The 17198-nt window shown below is 43.0% G+C and overlaps 1 protein-coding gene across 1 annotated transcript; it reads left to right on the top strand.

Moving 5' to 3' along the window:
- Positions 1 to 1064: 1064 nt before the first annotated feature.
- Positions 1065 to 17090, top strand: srebf1 (sterol regulatory element binding transcription factor 1). The gene is made up of 19 exons (XM_042392811.1): positions 1065 to 1397; positions 3758 to 4354; positions 6310 to 6485; positions 6614 to 6754; positions 7074 to 7292; positions 7455 to 7569; positions 7810 to 7967; positions 8599 to 8815; positions 8956 to 9140; positions 9364 to 9625; positions 9974 to 10140; positions 10503 to 10671; positions 10829 to 10937; positions 11147 to 11256; positions 12222 to 12354; positions 12516 to 12681; positions 13485 to 13700; positions 14326 to 14437; positions 15292 to 17090. Exons 1-19 carry the CDS (start codon positions 1292 to 1294, stop codon positions 15510 to 15512), a joined length of 3579 nt encoding a protein of 1192 aa, XP_042248745.1. The 5' UTR covers positions 1065 to 1291; the 3' UTR covers positions 15513 to 17090.
- The last annotated feature ends 108 nt before the right edge of the window (positions 17091 to 17198 follow it).

The raw sequence follows: 17198 nt of genomic DNA, 5'->3' as shown, positions 1-17198 counted from the left end.
TTACCTATAGTTGATTGTTTAGCATCACTGGCATGTTTCCAAAAGTGAGCAAGACATTCACCTTTATGCAAACATACTCCATCACCAACACTACAAGGCCTGCCGATAGGCTTTTAATATTCATCCGCTCCCTCAGTACTGATAACAACTTTGCTGTACTACTCTAGGTCAGTGACCTATTTCCCCAACATGCCTTTGTGGGGCGACCCCTTTGTATGCACGTGACACATTATAATTTTAATTTATCTGATGCTTATTTTTCTGAAAAATTCTGTGTTTTCAATTATTTACATTATTAATAATTTAAATGTTTTTTTCTGGAATAAGCTTTATTTTACTACTTTACAGAGATAAATGAAGTATATAGATTGTTACATTTGTGCCCAGTCTCAAAGTTGTTTGTTTTTTTTGACAAAATATTATATTTTTCCTCATTTTATCGTACTTTGGCCACTTGTATCCCTCCAGGTTATTTCCCTGCTGCTGCTTCCACTATTATAGGAGAGAAACACATGATGTAATCACTAGACCAGAGATGTGACGTCAGATCACCCCACTCGGTTTCTGAGCTTCCCATTGGACGATTTTCACTGGTTCTACAGGAGGAGCCGCCGCTCCGCGTCAAACAAACTTGACTTTCAGTAGCCCCACGCCTGCTCGGCTTTGATTGGCTGTCGGGGGCAAACCCACAATAAACACATGCATGCTGTTTCACTCAAAATGCAATGTTTGGTGAAATAATAATAATGCTAAACATTAATTAACAACCATACAGAACTGGAATAAATGAGCATTTGTTGCATTATAGTACACATTTGTGCTCAGTAGATAATTATTTTACAGTACTTTTCACATTAATTCATACGAGTATTCCGGAGACATTCTAATAGTTTGTCTAGCATATTAATGGTCATGTCTTAGTGTAGATTTTTCTATAAAACGATATCCTTATGGCCCACATGCTGCTATGACAATCAAAACAACCCTGAGAGCCAGTGACGTGACGATCCAGTTCGAGGGCTCTGATTGGCTGCGGCGCCTGTCAATCATTATCGGCGAGGTGGATTTGTTCCAGTGCTGTGAATGAGCTCCAGTGTTTGTGCTAGGCTTTACAAGTTTCCCTGCACGATCATGGGGGTAGGAGTGAGCAGCTAGTTGACAGATTTAAAAAAAAGTTGCACCTCACTTTGCGCGTGTTTCAAGGTAGACTTGGGAGTTGAAGCTTTTTTTTGGCAAATGTAGGGACGTGAGAAGTTTCTGATTAATTGGATAGCCGGGCACAAGAGTCAAGATGAACAACCTGTCGTTTGACGATGCTTCGCTGGATAATCTGGATCCAACACTGTCGCTTAATGACCCCAGCGACATCGACACGGCCCTCTTAAGCGACATTGATGGTAAGAAAATACGATAATGTAACTCAGTCAGGTTAACTAAACAGCCCAAACCAAACAACGCCGGTTATAATTTATCTGAATGCCATGTGTGTTTCACTCATCAAGTCTTGTGTAGCTCCTGTCTTATACTTGTCACAAGCTGTTTAAAAACCTCATTTATGCTAACAGACAGCGCCAATTTTGAAGGTTTTAGCTCCCAACGTAGCTTTCAGCCGTCATTAGCTAGACCAGCTAATGACTTTCTCTCTCTTGGTTAGCTGAGCTTATAACGTGTGGTTTCGTTAGAGGTCTTACGGTGTTGTTTCTTGTTTCATGCGCTGTCAGACCTTGCTGTGATAATCATGCTGTCGCATAATAATAGTATTAAGACTGGGTGAGTTAGCTAAGCTAGTAGGTGAAGCTAACATGGTGAATGGTCGTGAGTGCGCCCCGCCCCCAGCTTGCTCCTCAGACAGGGGTTACTGTCGGTCATTCCTCCTCTTTGGGTTCACGGTGCCTCAGTTGACCGAATCGAAACATTTTATACTAATTTGTGTTTATTTTATGATCACGAAATCAATAGATTATTGTAACACTGCGCTCTAATGAGGCCTCCTGTCTCACATCTTTCTATCTCGTTTTAGTTATAAACACGTGCTTCCTTACGTTTGCATTAGTTTTTCATAAGTTGGCACATGCTCATCACACATTTGGTGTTAATATTAGGGATGGAAGGTGAAGAAAGCGTTAATTGCATACATGGAGTACTATTTTCTGTGTTTTTTTTCTGGAGATTTTACTGTAATGGCCAATATGCATCTCTACAGTAATAGCCATCGTGTATTTATGTAAGGCTGCACTGCGTATATTATAGGCAGTAATGCATATCTTGCAGACGTTCTCAGTATCTTCCCAAAATGTGACCGACAGTAACCCACGGTGATGCTGCTCGATGGTAACCTCGTGCAGACAGCGCTCCCTCTCTTTCCTGTCTTGAGCTGATCGGCATAGCAAGTCTCTGAGACGCGCTCTGATTGGTCAAGAGCGATCACCTCATACAAAACACTGGTTTACAAATCCAGGCTGCTGCGTTTCACTACAGACACAACATACACTCAGTGTCAGTATTTTTTTTTTTTTTTTAAATTTTTTTATTGAGTAATATGTTCCTGTTGAGCTGCTTCAGGTCAAAATTAATTTTGGCATCTTTCCGGAGCACAATATAACAGGGTGTTGATGAGCATAATGTCAGGTTTTATATTGAGCATGATATTTCTCAAATAAATAAAATTTCAAAATAAACTGCAGCAGCTTGTTTTGGAAAATAAACGTTTTGGAAATTTTGGATCTCTTAGGCCCAGATCATGCAGACTCAGACCCACGAGCCCATAACCAAATTACTTTTTGGACAGCAGAAATCTTTTAAGTTGTTTTCAACTGTGGTATTTGAGTATGTGTCTCCTTTTTTATGTGTCTTTGTGTGTATTTGAATTTGTATATTTATACTTATGACCTAATCATCTCTCTTATTGATTGCAGACAGAAATAAATTTCACTTTCAACTTTAAGAACTCTTTCATGTCTTCTCACTGATGTATCAGACCAGTTTACTAATAGTTATTTTGCAACAGTGTGGCCCACAGCTGCAGGAATACTATAAATTGCTTGAATGCACATGGTTGAATAAAATGTAGCATGTACAGTATATGTGTATTTGGTGTTTTCCACAACAGTTTGTACCTTATGCAAGACTGTGCTGTTTGTACAATCTATGTCATTATACACTGTGAAGAGGGTCAATTAATTGATTTGATTCTGATTCAGTTTTTGGTTATAATTGAATCTTGGTTCTGATTTGTGTCATACTGTTTGAGTATGAAAAGGAAAAATGTGTTGAAATCAAAATCTGCCTTCATTATCAGGAAGTTGCCACAAACAGTAATTTGTCATAGATTATAAAGTATTTGGTGATTCCGTTTTGAAACAAAGAACAGCTATTTGTTTAGAACAGTTTGTATGTTTGTTGGTTTACACCTGTTTTTACTTGATTTTGATACACAAACCAAAAAACAGTGCATTGTTATCCCATGCTACAGTAAATGCCTTGTAACGTTAGATTTATGGTACTTCCTACTTACATGAGGCTATTTTAGCACAGTGATTGCATTTCCCTGTAAGTCACTACAATATGTTGTAACTGAATTTTGAGTGCTTTCTTTGGTCGGCTATATTATAAACACTGTGCATGTGGGTTGAGATGTAGACAGAAGTGCAGGAGATTCAGTTTGTTGTAGTTGAAAACCATGTTTCTCAACAAATGCCTGGTTTATATACATTTGGATCCAGTTCTGATGGTGGTTCTGATTTCTGTCCTTCCTTAGACATGCTTCAGCTCATCAACAACCAGGACATGGAGTTTGGAGGACTGTTTGATAACCCTCCATACACAGGACCTGCCCCCACCCAAGAGCTTCCTGCTCTGACCCAGTCCATCACCTCAGCTGCCCCTCCCTCCACCACTACCACACCTCCATCTACGTCCTCCTCCTCTATCCTCAGCAGTAGCCCCCACCTGGATGCGCTCCTGGGGCCTCCCATCACCCGCAGCTCCTCAACCCCAGACAAGGTTTTCCAGCCACCCACCTTCCAGCAGTCCCCCCTGGCCCAGGTATCCAACTCCACCCCGCGGCAGCAGCCAGCCTCCCCGCAGCAGGCTCAGAGCCTCAGACAGCCCCAGGTGGAACAGCCCCAACCCATTCTCAGCCAGTCACCCCCGGCTCAGGCAGCCTCACCTCATGGATCACCAGGACCGAACCCAGTATTCAGCTCCACGCCTCAGGCCCTCTTCACTTCTCCTGCACCACAGACTCCACCTCAACCTCAACCCCAACCTCAGCCACAGACACAACTTCAGGCTCAAGTTCAGGTTCAGACCCAGCAGACTCGGACCAACTACAGCAGCCCAAACACTTACACAGGTAAGTACAATTTGATGGTGATGAGAGTTTATCCTTGTGCTGTGAGTAAAAGGTAGATAATCCGAGTTTAAGACTTTAAAAAGGCATTGGGATGTTTTAACACAGGTTATAGTCTTATTTTCTTTGTGCAGTGACGGGTTTTCTCGCTTTGTACAGTACCAGTCAAAAGTTCAGACACACCTGTGTTCAATCTTTTGTCTGGTACTGTGTGTCTGTTATTGGATCAATTCAATACTAAATCCAGGTACAAAACCAGATATTCAGTGTGAAAAACTAGTTGAAAATGGCTTGTAAAGAATAAATCATTGCGTTCTTTAGCAAACAGGAGCTGTAATGTTTGGTAGGTGTTTCAGCGAATTGGCTGTAACAATGCTTGTATAGGTTTCTTCTTGTATGTATGACTCTTGGGCGCACATTGTTATGTTATCACAACTGATGCACAGTAAATAATATAAGAATGGAGAGCTACTTCTGTATTCTATTTTAAAAAGGAGGGAAATGCTAGAAATCAACAAGAATAAATAGTGTTGGACCGCTGCCTCTTGTACGCACCTGCAGCTAAAATAGTTAATTACTTTTAAAAGGATTACAAAGCCAGGGCCAATGTAGTTTAAATCAGATTTGTGTTTCCCATGCCAGTTTGGAAATGTGTCCCAAATTAAACCCCAGAGCCCAACAAGGGTGGCTCTTCATGTGTATTGCATTTCTTAAACTTGGACACTAGGTTATTCAACCTCAGCTGATTGCCCTAATCTAATAGACTTTGCTCAGCAGTGTGAACATCTTTAAGCTAAATGAAACTGCTTTGTCTGGGCAACACCCATTGTATATGTACACATTGCAGCATATATATATATACACAGACCGGTGACAGATTAAAGGAAAAACCAACATAAAGTGTCTTAGTAAGGTGTTTGGCCACCATGTGCCACCAGAACAGCTTTAATGCGCCTTGGCATTGATTCAACAAGTCTCTGAACTCTACTGGAGGGATGAACACTATTTTTCCAAAAGATCTTCCCTCATTTGGTGTTTTGATGATGATGGTAGTGAGCGCTGTCTGCTCCATCCGTCCAAAATCTCCCATAGGTGTTCAACTGGGTTGAGATCTGGTGACTGTGAAGGTCATAGCATATGATTCACATCATTTTCATACTCATCAAACCATTCAGTGACCCCTCGTGCCCTGTGGACGCGAGCGTTGTCATCCTGGAAGAGACCACTCCCATCAGGATAGAAATGTTTCATCATAAGATAAAGATGATCACTCAGAACAACTTTGTATTGATTTGCAGTGACCTTCCCTCTAAGAGGACAAGTGGACCCAGAATATGTCAGCAAAATGCCCCCCAAAGCATAACAAAGCCACCAGATCCCTTCACTGTAGGGGTCAAGCATTCAGACCTGTACCGGTTTTTCCTTTAATTTGTATGTGTAAAATAAATATACACACCAACCATGTCCACTGAAAAAACCTACTAATGCTTAATGGTTTGGAAATGTAGCAGATTACACATTGCACATTCAAGACGCAGTAAAAAGTTTTTATTACTCATTGAAGAAATTCCCCAACCTTGTTACTCATAGTTGGATGCAATCACCAGCCCCGTTGGAGCTGATAAGAAGGTGACGCACTGAATGTTGCTATCACTTATTTCTAATGAGATAGCAGCTCACCTAGTGGTCTACAAACCCATAATCTATAACTTCCACAATGTCAATTGCAGCAACAGAAGCTGTTACTACTTGATTTGCATCGGTACATTTCATAAACCAATACAAACATCTAATATTCTCTTGCCTTCATTGCTCAGTGACATCATGGTTTTTAGTTTAAGTACAAATATGGAATAGATGAAAGAAAGTCATTGCAATACTTATGTAATGGAAAGCAATTTAGCAATGAACTCATTCACTGTAGAATTTCCTTCACTGTTTCGTAACTATTTTTCCAGCTGGCAGTCCAGGCAGCGTGAGCCAACCAGTCACCACTTTGTCATCCTCACCTCCAACTGTTCAACCAGTGGCCATTCAGGCTCAGCTCCAAGGGCTGACCACCACCTCTCCTCTGCTCGCAACGTCGGCAAGCCCACCGACTCAGACTATCACATCTCATGTACAGCAAGTACCTGTAAGTGTACAAGACCGGCACCTGAACGAACCTGAACTGACTTGTATGCATTTCTTGTTTTTGAGTATTATGGAATCAAAAAGCAGACTTAACATCTGTGTATCTGTCCTGATTCGTGTGTTTCTCAGGTGTTGCTTCAACCCCAGTTCATCAAGGCTGAATCTCTGCTGCTGACCACTCTGAAGCATGACCCCTGTATAGTTACTACTGTGGCCTCTCCCACATCCCTGGCCACCACCACCACCCCAGTACAGAGCACTTCACTGCAGGTAGAAACATCGTGTGCTGTTTAAACTCTGATCACACAACACACTTTGGTAATGTCATTCACTCATCCAATGCAAATCTCTCAGCTGCAATAATAGAAAAGTTTCAATTTTACATAATCACCTTTACAACCAATTTGTAGCAAAGAGGATTAAGATCTAAACTGTGGTGATCGAATATTCCTTTGACCATAAAAAGAACTTGTGAGAGTGAAGAGAGAGAAATACAATTTTCCTTTGCAAATTCTTCACCCAACTGTCTACTTTTTTTGTTCTACTCCTATTTCTCCCCTCTCCCATCCCACCCTGCGTACCTCCTCAGGCCTTTATGGGCGGGGGCACCATCCTGACCACGGTGCCTGTCATGGTGGACGCTGAGAAGCTGCCAATCAACCGCATCGCTATCAGCGGTAAGCCAGTCGGCCAGGTACACAAGGGGGAGAAGCGCACCGCTCACAACGCCATTGAGAAGCGCTACCGCTCGTCCATCAACGACAAAATCATCGAGCTCAAAGACCTGGTGGCGGGTACGGAGGCCAAGGTAGGAAAGAGCATCTCTTATCTTTACTGCAATGCCATGGCATCAGTGTTAGGGTGTACTCAGAGGTGATATGCGTCAAATTCTGAAAAATGTTACAATATGATTTTTATTATTTACCAGTTATTTATAGGTATTATTGTTTCTTTTTATACTCTGTCATAGCTCAACAAGTCTGCAGTGCTGAGGAAAGCCATCGACTACATCCGTTACCTGCAGCAGTCCAACCAGAAACTCAAACAGGAGAACATGGCTCTTAAAATGTCAGCCCAGAAAAACAGTACGTGCTTAAAACCTTCCTCTCGTCTTTATTCTGTAACGGCTTCTCTGCGATTTATCACATTTTCCTCTAAAGGAAGTCATTCAGTTGACCTTCCATGATGAGGTCTATTGATAGCTGCTGTTATCCTGAAATGATAAAACGACCTCTAAATAAGTAGGATTTAAGGCTGAAGATGTCTCTGCTTTTGTTCTGCTGATTGACCCCTAACTGCTCACCTCATCTTTCCTCTTTCTTCAGAGTCTCTCAAGGACCTCGTTGCCATGGAGGTGGATGGACAGGCTGATGTGAAGAGCGAGCTGCCCACCCCGCCAGCCTCTGACGTGGGCTCCCCCACTTCTTTCTCACACTGTGGCAGCGACTCAGAGCCTGACAGTCCAATGGGGGAGGACACCAAGGTATGCAGCGCTTCACTTAAACTGCTAGACATAACAACATTTGAAAGGGTCAGTTTAGTTGACTTAGGAGTCTCATACAATTGTCTTAAGCAAGACATTGAATCCCCTCTTGCTCATTTATTACAAGTCATTTAAATATCTAAATAATTGTAATCTGTTGTGTTCAAGGCTGAAATATGCTTCTGCAGTAACTCTGTACATCTGTCATGCCATGATGTACTCCTCCTTATATGTAGAGGCTATGTGCACTATATAGAGACTGCAAAAGCTGCAATGGCCCTGCTTTACTTTTGTACAACATGTTCACAATTCCCTTTGTGTTTGTTGATAGTCACAACAGAAAGCAGGTTGAAGAAAAGCTGAGTAATCTACTCTCAGTAATGCTGGTAGGGGATGTGTATGGTTAGGGTTTTATCAACACTCCTTATCAATACAGATTTTTAACATAAAATAATATGCTGAATTGAGGGATTAGCTCAGTATATTATTATTATTGTTGTTATTATTATTATTATTATTATTATTATTATTATTAGTCAGAGTGATATAATGTCGTAACGGCTGTCTTTTTTTTATTATCTGAGTTTTTAAATCACAAATTAATCTCTCTGGTCTCTCTTCTGTTTGCCAGCCAAATGTGGGCATGTTGAACAGATCGGCAGCTGGCGGTAGCGCTGGCGGCATGTTGGACCGTTCCCGCATGGCACTGTGTGCCTTCACCTTCCTCTTCCTCTCCCTCAACCCTCTGGCTGCCCTGCTCTGCTCACCCGGCAGCAGCTCAGCTGCTGATGCTGCAGCCACCACCACCCATTCTGCAGGCAGGAGTGTTCTGGGCGTGGACATCACAGGTAAATGCTGCGTGGGAGGGAGAAAGAATCATGCCACTGTCACTCGAAATAGTTGAGGCGATTTCATAAGATTTATAGTATTATAAATGATGACTCCACATATGTTTATAGCTTATTAACAGAAATGTGTGTTGTTGCAGCTGACTCGTGGGGCTGGATGGACTGGATGCTGCCAACTATACTGGTATGGCTACTGAATGGGATCCTGGTGTCAGGAGTTCTGATCCGTCTGTTGGTTTATGGAGAGCCCGTAACCAGACCGCACTCTGGATCCTCTGTCTTGTTCTGGAGGCACCGCAAGCAGGCTGACCTGGACCTAGCAAGAGTATGTTTATATTGTTGATACACATAAGTACATTAAATGACTTAAAAGCAGAGAAGATGATCTAGATAAGAAATGCATGTAGTGCGCAGATAATTAACTAATTGCTACATAGGAATATCATGAAAACACTACATTCTAAAGAAACACTTCCCCTTGGTTCACCTTTTATCTGTTCTTACTCATCATTATCATCATCATCATCAATTTCTTTTATCCTGCCCAGGGGGATTTTGCCCAGGCCAGTCAAAACCTGTGGACCTGTCTGAAGGCTCTAGGTCGTCCTTTACCCACCTCCCAGTTGGACCTGGCCTGCGCTGCACTTTGGTCCCTGCTACGCTTCTGCCTCCAGCGCCTCTGGGTGGGCCGCTGGCTGGCTGCCAGAGCTGGAGGGCTGCGATCAGACCGCCCCCTGCAGGAGGACGCCTGCAAAAGCAGCCGTGATGCCGCCCTGGTTTACCACCGCTTGCACCAGCTACACATGACAGGTCGGTTGGTGGGAAAAACCCTGGTTCTAAATTAAATCGGCGTGGTAGACTGAACACTGGAGGGTGACACATTGAAGTGACAGAATCCAGAGTGATTAAAGAGCAACTTAACCCTGCCTTTTTGATTGAAGAGCCAGCTTATGTTGATTTAGTGCCAATAAAAGGTTTATACTAAGGTTGCAAAATCATTAAGCTTGAGTAATTAGTATCAGACGTTAGCCTCTTTTTTTATGATTCCTTTTACGATTGTTATGTCAGCAGGCACATTTTCTCAGCTTGCAGAGCAGTTCTCTGGCATATTTTTAATAAAACAGTGATTAATTTCTTGTCTTCCATCTCTGTGTGCAGGGAAGCTGAACGGGAGCCACCTTTCAGCAGTGCACATGGCTCTAAGTGCAGTGAACCTGGCAGAGTGTGCTGGCTCCTGTCTGCCTGTAGCCTCTCTGGCTGAAGTCTATGTCTCTGCAGCTCTAAGGGTCAAAGCCAGCCTGCCAAGGATCCTGCATTTCACCTCCGTAAGTCTGCTTTAGTTAACACGTGTTCATGCATATCGCTCACTCATTTATATTATGCAAATTTAAGCAATATTCTTGCTTAGACACGTGTCACTATGAACATGCACAGTTTTTTTTTTTTTTTTTTTTTTGCCTGTGGTACATTATTTTGGCAGTAAGTAGTTTTTGAGTTGACATTTGGTTCATTCAGTTGTCTTGCCTTTCTCCCACATTTACTGTAATTATCACGGGTTCTAAATGACCCTGGGACTTGCCAATTTGATTAGTAAATATGATTAGTCAACTTTAAGCTGTGTAATGTCCACGTTTTGTAAGATAAGAGAGAGCACAACTTAACTGGCTGCTGTTATTTATTGTTACAGCGTGTGTTCCTGAGCAGTGCCCGCCAGGCATGCCTGTCATCTAGTGGCAGTGTGCCTCCGGCTATGCAGTGGCTCTGTCACCCACTAGGTCACCGCTTCTTTGTGGATGGGGATTGGGCTATTCGAAACACCCCAAAAGAAAGCATCTACAGTCAGGCTGGCAATACCGGTCAGTGTAGACAAACTGTTACTGTTTTGTATAATGGCTAATTGGCTGTGATGAATCCTCTTGAATTTTGATACCTAAAGCCTTGACCTGTCTTTTGCACATGCACACACAAACATTTTGTATTTCTCATGTTAATGGTTTGTTGATGCTCTTACAGTGGATCCTCTGGCCCAGGTGACCCAGGCCTTCAGAGAACACCTCCTGGAGAAGGCTCTGTACTGTGTTGCCCAGCCACATGGAGAGAAAAGCCCCAGCCAGGGAGAAGGGTGAGAAAAAGCACAAACACTTCCAAAAAAAAAGCATTTTTGATTCTAACATTTCATTAGAATTTCTTGGTGACAAGTGGTGGTTTACTTTTTTGACAGAACTGAAGTAAATATGAAAAGATAGTATAGATTGTATAATAGTATTATCAAGTTACCATGGTATGTTGGTTTGGCAGCAAAATAACCATTCAGTGTGTGTCACTCCTCAGGGAGTACGCTGATGCTCTGGAGTATCTCCAGCTGCTGATTAGTGCATCAGATGCGGCCGGTGCCACCTCCCAGTCCTTCGCCATCGGCTCCAACATGGCTACAGTGACTGGTAAGTGTGTCAGCTGTCATTTGTGTCAACAGTTCATTTGTTTGTCTCTTTTTATGCATCAGAAGATGAAATCGCCTTTCATGTCATGACTAAGAAATTCAAATTTAGGATTATATTATATTGATACTTTGAAAATTATAGAAAACTTTTGGTTATTTTTGATGGTTCAGCATCACCAATAGCAGCAGTTTTTTGAGTCCCAGCCCAAAATTAGCTTCTAAAATCTTGGCAACCTACCACTCACTGACTGAACCAACTTGTGTTGCTTGATTACATCAACAATTCAGGTGTAGATTTGGGCTCCGTGCTTCATTACCACTTACGTTCTTTGAGAGAATTGCGTTTCCTGCATCTTTTCCTCACCCGCTCCAGCCGTTGCATTACTTTAATGCGCTTGCAAACTAAGAAGCAGCGAGATAAAGTTTACACAATTGAGATTGAGTAGCTTGATTTCCACTGGGCTTACTTCCACCCTCCCACTACTTCACTTTGTCCTCACTGATCACTGATCTGAGCGAAAGGGGGCTAGGTGAAAGGGAGGCATCCGCTATATTGCTTCATCTATCTTCAGCGCTGTCAAATCGGTGATCACCTTGAGAGGAGGGAGGGAGAGGGAGGCTGTGTGGGGATTTTAAGACTTTTCTTGGCAGAGCCTCAGGTTGCTCACACAGTGTTAGAAGTCTGTCTGTGTGTGTGTGTGTGTCTCCAATGTTAAATGGAGTAGTTTTCCCTCATGAGGGAGTCGTCAAAATGGCTGCTTTCTCTCAACATGTTGTGACTGTGCCAGAGGGGAGAGACAGATTGATTCAGAGGTCAAAACACAGACAGCAGTTGTCTCGCGTGTGCGCACATTCATGCATGTTAAATGTGAAAGTGGGCGGTTGGGGATTCAAATATGTGCACTTTTGTTCGTCTGCGGGTGTCTCTCACCTTGTGACTGTTTTTGTTTTTGTTCCGACTTCCAGGTTGCGACCCCCACTCCAAGTGGTGGTCCTCGGTCGCCGTGGTGATCATCAACTGGCTCCAAGGAGATGACGCTGCAGCGGAGAGACTGTATCCGACAGTTGAACACCTGCCCCGCAGTCTGCAGAACGCAGAGTAGGTTGAACATAGCCAGCGAAAGAGTGTGATGCTTAACTTTTTCTTTTGATAATGCCAAGCAGAGGACACACACACACACACACACACACACACACACACACACACACATGCACGCTTCCACTCCTTTAACCTGTGTCCTCTGTCACTCGCTCTGTCAGGAGTCTTCTGCCCAAGGCGTGCCTGAACACATTCAGGGCGGTGCGGGCTCTGCTGTCCAAGCCAGAAAACTGCCAGTTGAGTCTGAGCTTCAGCGACAAGGCCAGCGCCCTGCTCCGAGACAGCCTCAACCTAGGACCACACTGCCACAGCTCCAGTTTAGACAAGGTACACACACACATATTCACACACACATTCACACAAACACTTGCAAATATGTCCTCATAAAAGTCGTTGATGTTTATTATTCCTCTGAGGGACATTTTTTGAGGGCATCTGCATCAAGAATATAAAAACACACACGTGACAGATGTGCCCACACATGTGTGTGTGTATAAATCTGTAAACAGCGGAAATCGCCCACACATAATCACTCAAGTATACACACACACACACACACACACACTTTTCACAATATAAAGCCACACTCTTCACCACAGACAGCGAATCCCCCCCGTAGCAACTCCGCTCTGTGATAGCGCCGTGTCCTACCCTCTGGCGTTCAGCAGATGGTGATGCTGGTGGATAGGTAGCTCGCAGTGTGTGCACATCTACGGTCAGAGCTGTGGTGCATTGTAGTTGCATTGCATGTGTGTCTCAGCGGAGTGCAATGTACCTGCAGTGCAACACAGAGCTGGGCCACTAATGGCAGAACACACACGCAGTGAGCTGAAAATGCCCTTCAACTCATGAGTAGAACTCTGTTGTACTTCAGGCCAGCCGGTATATCTATTAATTGTTTGTCATGGATTTTTAACTTTAATTAATCCAAATCATTATGCGTAAATTAAGACTACAAGCAATTTCAAAGTCAGATTTCTCCCAAAAAAACAGACATTATGTTTCCAGCCACTACGCCAATAAAATTTATTTAATATTTTGACACTTTACTACATTTCAGCAGTGGTCCAGGCCTTTATGGCAGTGAAATGTTTCCTGTATCAATCCTAATCCTGCTCATTTCTCTCTAGGTTGTCCAGTTGCTGTTGTGTGACCTGCTGTTGGTGATGAGGACCAATGTGTGGCGTCTGCAGCAGCAGGGGACCAGTCCTGTGGGGTCAGGGTCAGTGGGCGCCAGCGGCCCCGCGGGGGTCCACCAGGCCTCCCCGCCTGAGCTCCAAGGCTTTCAGCAAGATCTCAGCTCCCTACGCAAGCTGGCGCACAGCTTCAGGCCCGCAATGCGAAGAGTACGTATAACGGTGTCGATCACCGCGTTTTACTTTAAGTCATTTTAGTACTTAAAAACTATCCAAACTTTCATTTTGTCTTGACTTTTTTTTCTAATCCAATTCCCTCTCAGTCGAGCACATACGCGCACTCAGTTTGAATACCTGATGACTGACACACATTTGAATTATTAAAACAAGATGAACACACAAACGCAGCTCCTGTGTCTGTGCGTTTGTATTGTCAGGCAATTAAAACTCACAAGAATATACTTTTATAATGCTCACAAACCAACGTGTATAAGACAGATTCTTCCGTGCTCCACATTCCCGGAATGAAAAAGGCACGTTGAACTCAAATACAAAATGGGAACACACTAAGAGAAGCACATAGCATATAAATGCAGATACATCCTGTGCACATATTTGCAGGCAGTCAGTACAATTCTCTGTGGAAATTAGCTGGGAGGTGTTGGGAGCACACATACCCACACATCCCTAAGGCAAGTGTTTAGCAGCGTTGTTCACAAGGCTTCAAAGTCTCTCTGAGGTAGAGCTGAACATTCGCTATGAGTCATCATCACTCGCTCTAGTCCCTCCTCCTCTCTCCTCTCTCATCTCTTTTTTTCCCTCCATCTCTTTCCAGTTGTTCCTTCATGAAGCTACAGCCAGGCTGATGGCGGGGGCCAGTCCCACCCGCACACATCAGCTCCTGGATCGCTCGCTGCGACGCAGAGCAACGCCTGGAGCCAAGACAGGTGTGTGTTTGTGTGTGTGTGTGTGTGCGCGCGCGCGTGCGCGGGGGGGTGGATGTACTTCTGATTTTTATCTTTCATTCACTCAAATAATTCTGTTTGTAAGCAGCATTTTTTGATTATTTTAAATATATATATTATGTATTTGTCCACACAGGGCAACTTTTATGTTTTTGGGGGTTTGGAGAAGTTGGGGGTCATGCAGTGTGTGCATCATCTCTCATGCAAAGACAATGCAATAGGGCAACTTCATAAGACCTTGCAAAAGTTCAGTTCAGGCTTCCACTTACTTTGCATATGGGTAATAGATTGCTGTGTTTAAAGTGCAGTAACAGTATGGGAGATTCTAATAACATAATGCCAAAAAACAGTGATCTTTGCACACCTGTAACCAGGCAGGTGCATACAAGACTCCCACACGCTGTCGGCACTTATGGTAAATTTATTAAATAGCCACGTTTCAGTCAAGCAACCTTCATCAGGCATTTCATTTTTTAGATTCGATTAGAATAGTGAAATATTTTGATGACATTGCATAGTTAGTTTGCAAGCTCTTCTCAGGTAGCGTTAATGAAAAAAGTTGTTTAAAAAAAAAAGATACATACAGAATACATTTTTTCAGATTTGTGTTTTCTTGCCACTTTTCAAATCAAACTTTTTGTGAGCGGAGAGACACTGAATGGCTGCAATCAGCGGCTCTAATCAGCTTCTTGTCTATTTCAACCCAGTTGTTTACTACACAAAATCACATTAATAATTAAACAAGAAACCGCACAAGTGTGATTGGCTGTCGGTGGTTGATGACATCAAAAAAGAAGCAGCGCAGTAACAACAATCCTTCGTGTTTTTGTTTACAGAGGAGTGCGAGACGCGGCCAGGCCAGCGGGAGCAGGCAGAGGCCGTGATGTTGGCGTGCCGCTACCTTCCCCCCTCCTTTCTGTCAGCTCCCGGCCAGAGGGTGGGCATGCTGGCGGACGCAGCCCGCACCCTGGAGAAGCTGGGAGACAAGAGGACCCTCCACGACTGCCAGCAAATGATAATCAAGCTGGGCAGCGGCACCACTGTCACCAACAGCTAGAGGGACGACGGGTGGGGGGGAGGGGCTGAGAGACAGACCCTGTATATAGAAACATCTCTGACACACACAGACAACAAAGATGCTCTCACAGACACACAACCATACAGTCTCCTGCATTTTGGCATGCAGCTATCGAACCGATTTATTAAACCATACAGATTCATATCAAACTGACTTTATGGACTTGTCCCTCCCACCAACCCAACCACACATCAGAGGCACTTGTAGAGAGCTCATACGCTTCTTACGGATTATTACCAGAATATAAGAAGCATTTTCTCTCATACCGAGCTGAATTCCCTCATGAGAATGCATTGCAGTGCCACAGTTTGACCACAGAGAGGAGCCATCACGTCCTCTTTGTGGGCAGTGCAGTGTGAATGTGTGTGAGTGTGAAGCATGAAAGAGATATTTCCCCTGCGTTTATTCAGTATAGTCCCACCCCCCAGTCTTTTTTTTTTTTTTTTTTATAAATATATATATATATAGATGCACCTTCTACAAGCAGAGTGCCCGATGGGTTGGAGTGGCGGGCTGTTCTGATTGGCTGCAGAGTGAGATGTCTCTTTGTTTGTGAGAGGAAAACGACCAAACTCGGATTGGTCTGACCGCGGGCTTGTTCAGTAGGAAGCCACACGGCAGGTTGTTCAAATAGTGATGATTTGAATCATGTGTCACTGGTGATTATCGAGATGACCGCTGAACAAGCCCCGTGTCTCTATCTGCACTAGGCCTGCGCGGCTGATTTCAATGAGATAAGTAATAATATGGCTTTATGAGGTTATTTTCATATGGGTCGTTTTTTTTGTTTTGCTGTGTACATATTTTAAAAATGTATTTATAATCTGTATGAACTTTGATTAAGCAGTATTTTGCATAAGCAGAGTGATAAATGCTTATTTTCTTCCCTCAAGCCTGTTTTATTTGGCCAGGCCCAAATAATGTAGTTATTACACTATACTGTACTGCCACAAGAGGCAATGTGTGTCAAAATGGGTACAGTATTAAGTTATCAAGATGATATTTGCGTCATATCGTCTGACTCAGTTGACCTTGTGCACTGTTGTACACGTGTGCAACTATGATATCAAAAGAAGTTGGCAACTAGAACTATAATGTGAACCTTTGTCACTTTTGTAACAAGTTACATAAGTCATGCAGACGATTACAAAATAATTGACCGGTTTTTTTCCAAAGAGGACCTGTAATAAATCTGGTTTACTTTTGTAGCTCCAACAATGAAGAGCAATACTTGCTCTTTGAGTCATTTTAGTTTCATACTCCTAGAGAACCACCGTTATTGATTTTTTTTTTTTTTTTTTTTTTTTTTTTTTTTTTTTTAGAGGAATGTAAAAAGAAAAAGAAACTTTGGCATGTGTGTTTGTCCCAGGACCAGTATGTTTTATAGTGTGTCACTAATGTGAAAGACTGAAAGACGTTGGTTTGAGATGAATGAGACAACAGCAACCATGTCTTAAGGTATTGTTCATGTGTCCTTCAACTGACATTTTCATCTCTTCCTTGTTCTTTCTTTTATTCCTTTTATGATGTAAATATTAAAACATTTTGTAAAGAAGACTTATGTGTTGCTGGTCATGCTTCCAGTTTCAACATTTTGATACCAGATTATAAAGTAGTTAAGTCTCCCCCCCATTAACTAACTACCTAACTAAGTTATGCAAGTAG

The sequence above is a fragment of the Thunnus maccoyii genome, chromosome 18 (assembly GCF_910596095.1).
Source record: "Thunnus maccoyii chromosome 18, fThuMac1.1, whole genome shotgun sequence".
Taxonomy (NCBI): domain Eukaryota; kingdom Metazoa; phylum Chordata; class Actinopteri; order Scombriformes; family Scombridae; genus Thunnus; species Thunnus maccoyii.
The sequence above is the reverse complement of the archived record's forward strand: the minus strand, read 5'-3'. Positions and strand labels throughout refer to the sequence as shown.

What these genes read in the sequence shown, in the direction of transcription:
- srebf1 (XM_042392811.1), top strand. Translation starts at nt 1,292, where the DNA reads ATGAACAACCTGTCGTTTGACGATGCTTCGCTGGATAATCTGGATCCA. An exon ending in CAGCCCAAACACTTACACAG is followed by an intron (nt 4,355 to 6,309) that starts GTAAGTACAATT and finishes CTATTTTTCCAG; the next exon opens with CTGGCAGTCCAGGCAGCGTG. An exon ending in AGCCCCAGCCAGGGAGAAGG is followed by an intron (nt 10,938 to 11,146) that starts GTGAGAAAAAGC and finishes GTCACTCCTCAG; the next exon opens with GGAGTACGCTGATGCTCTGG.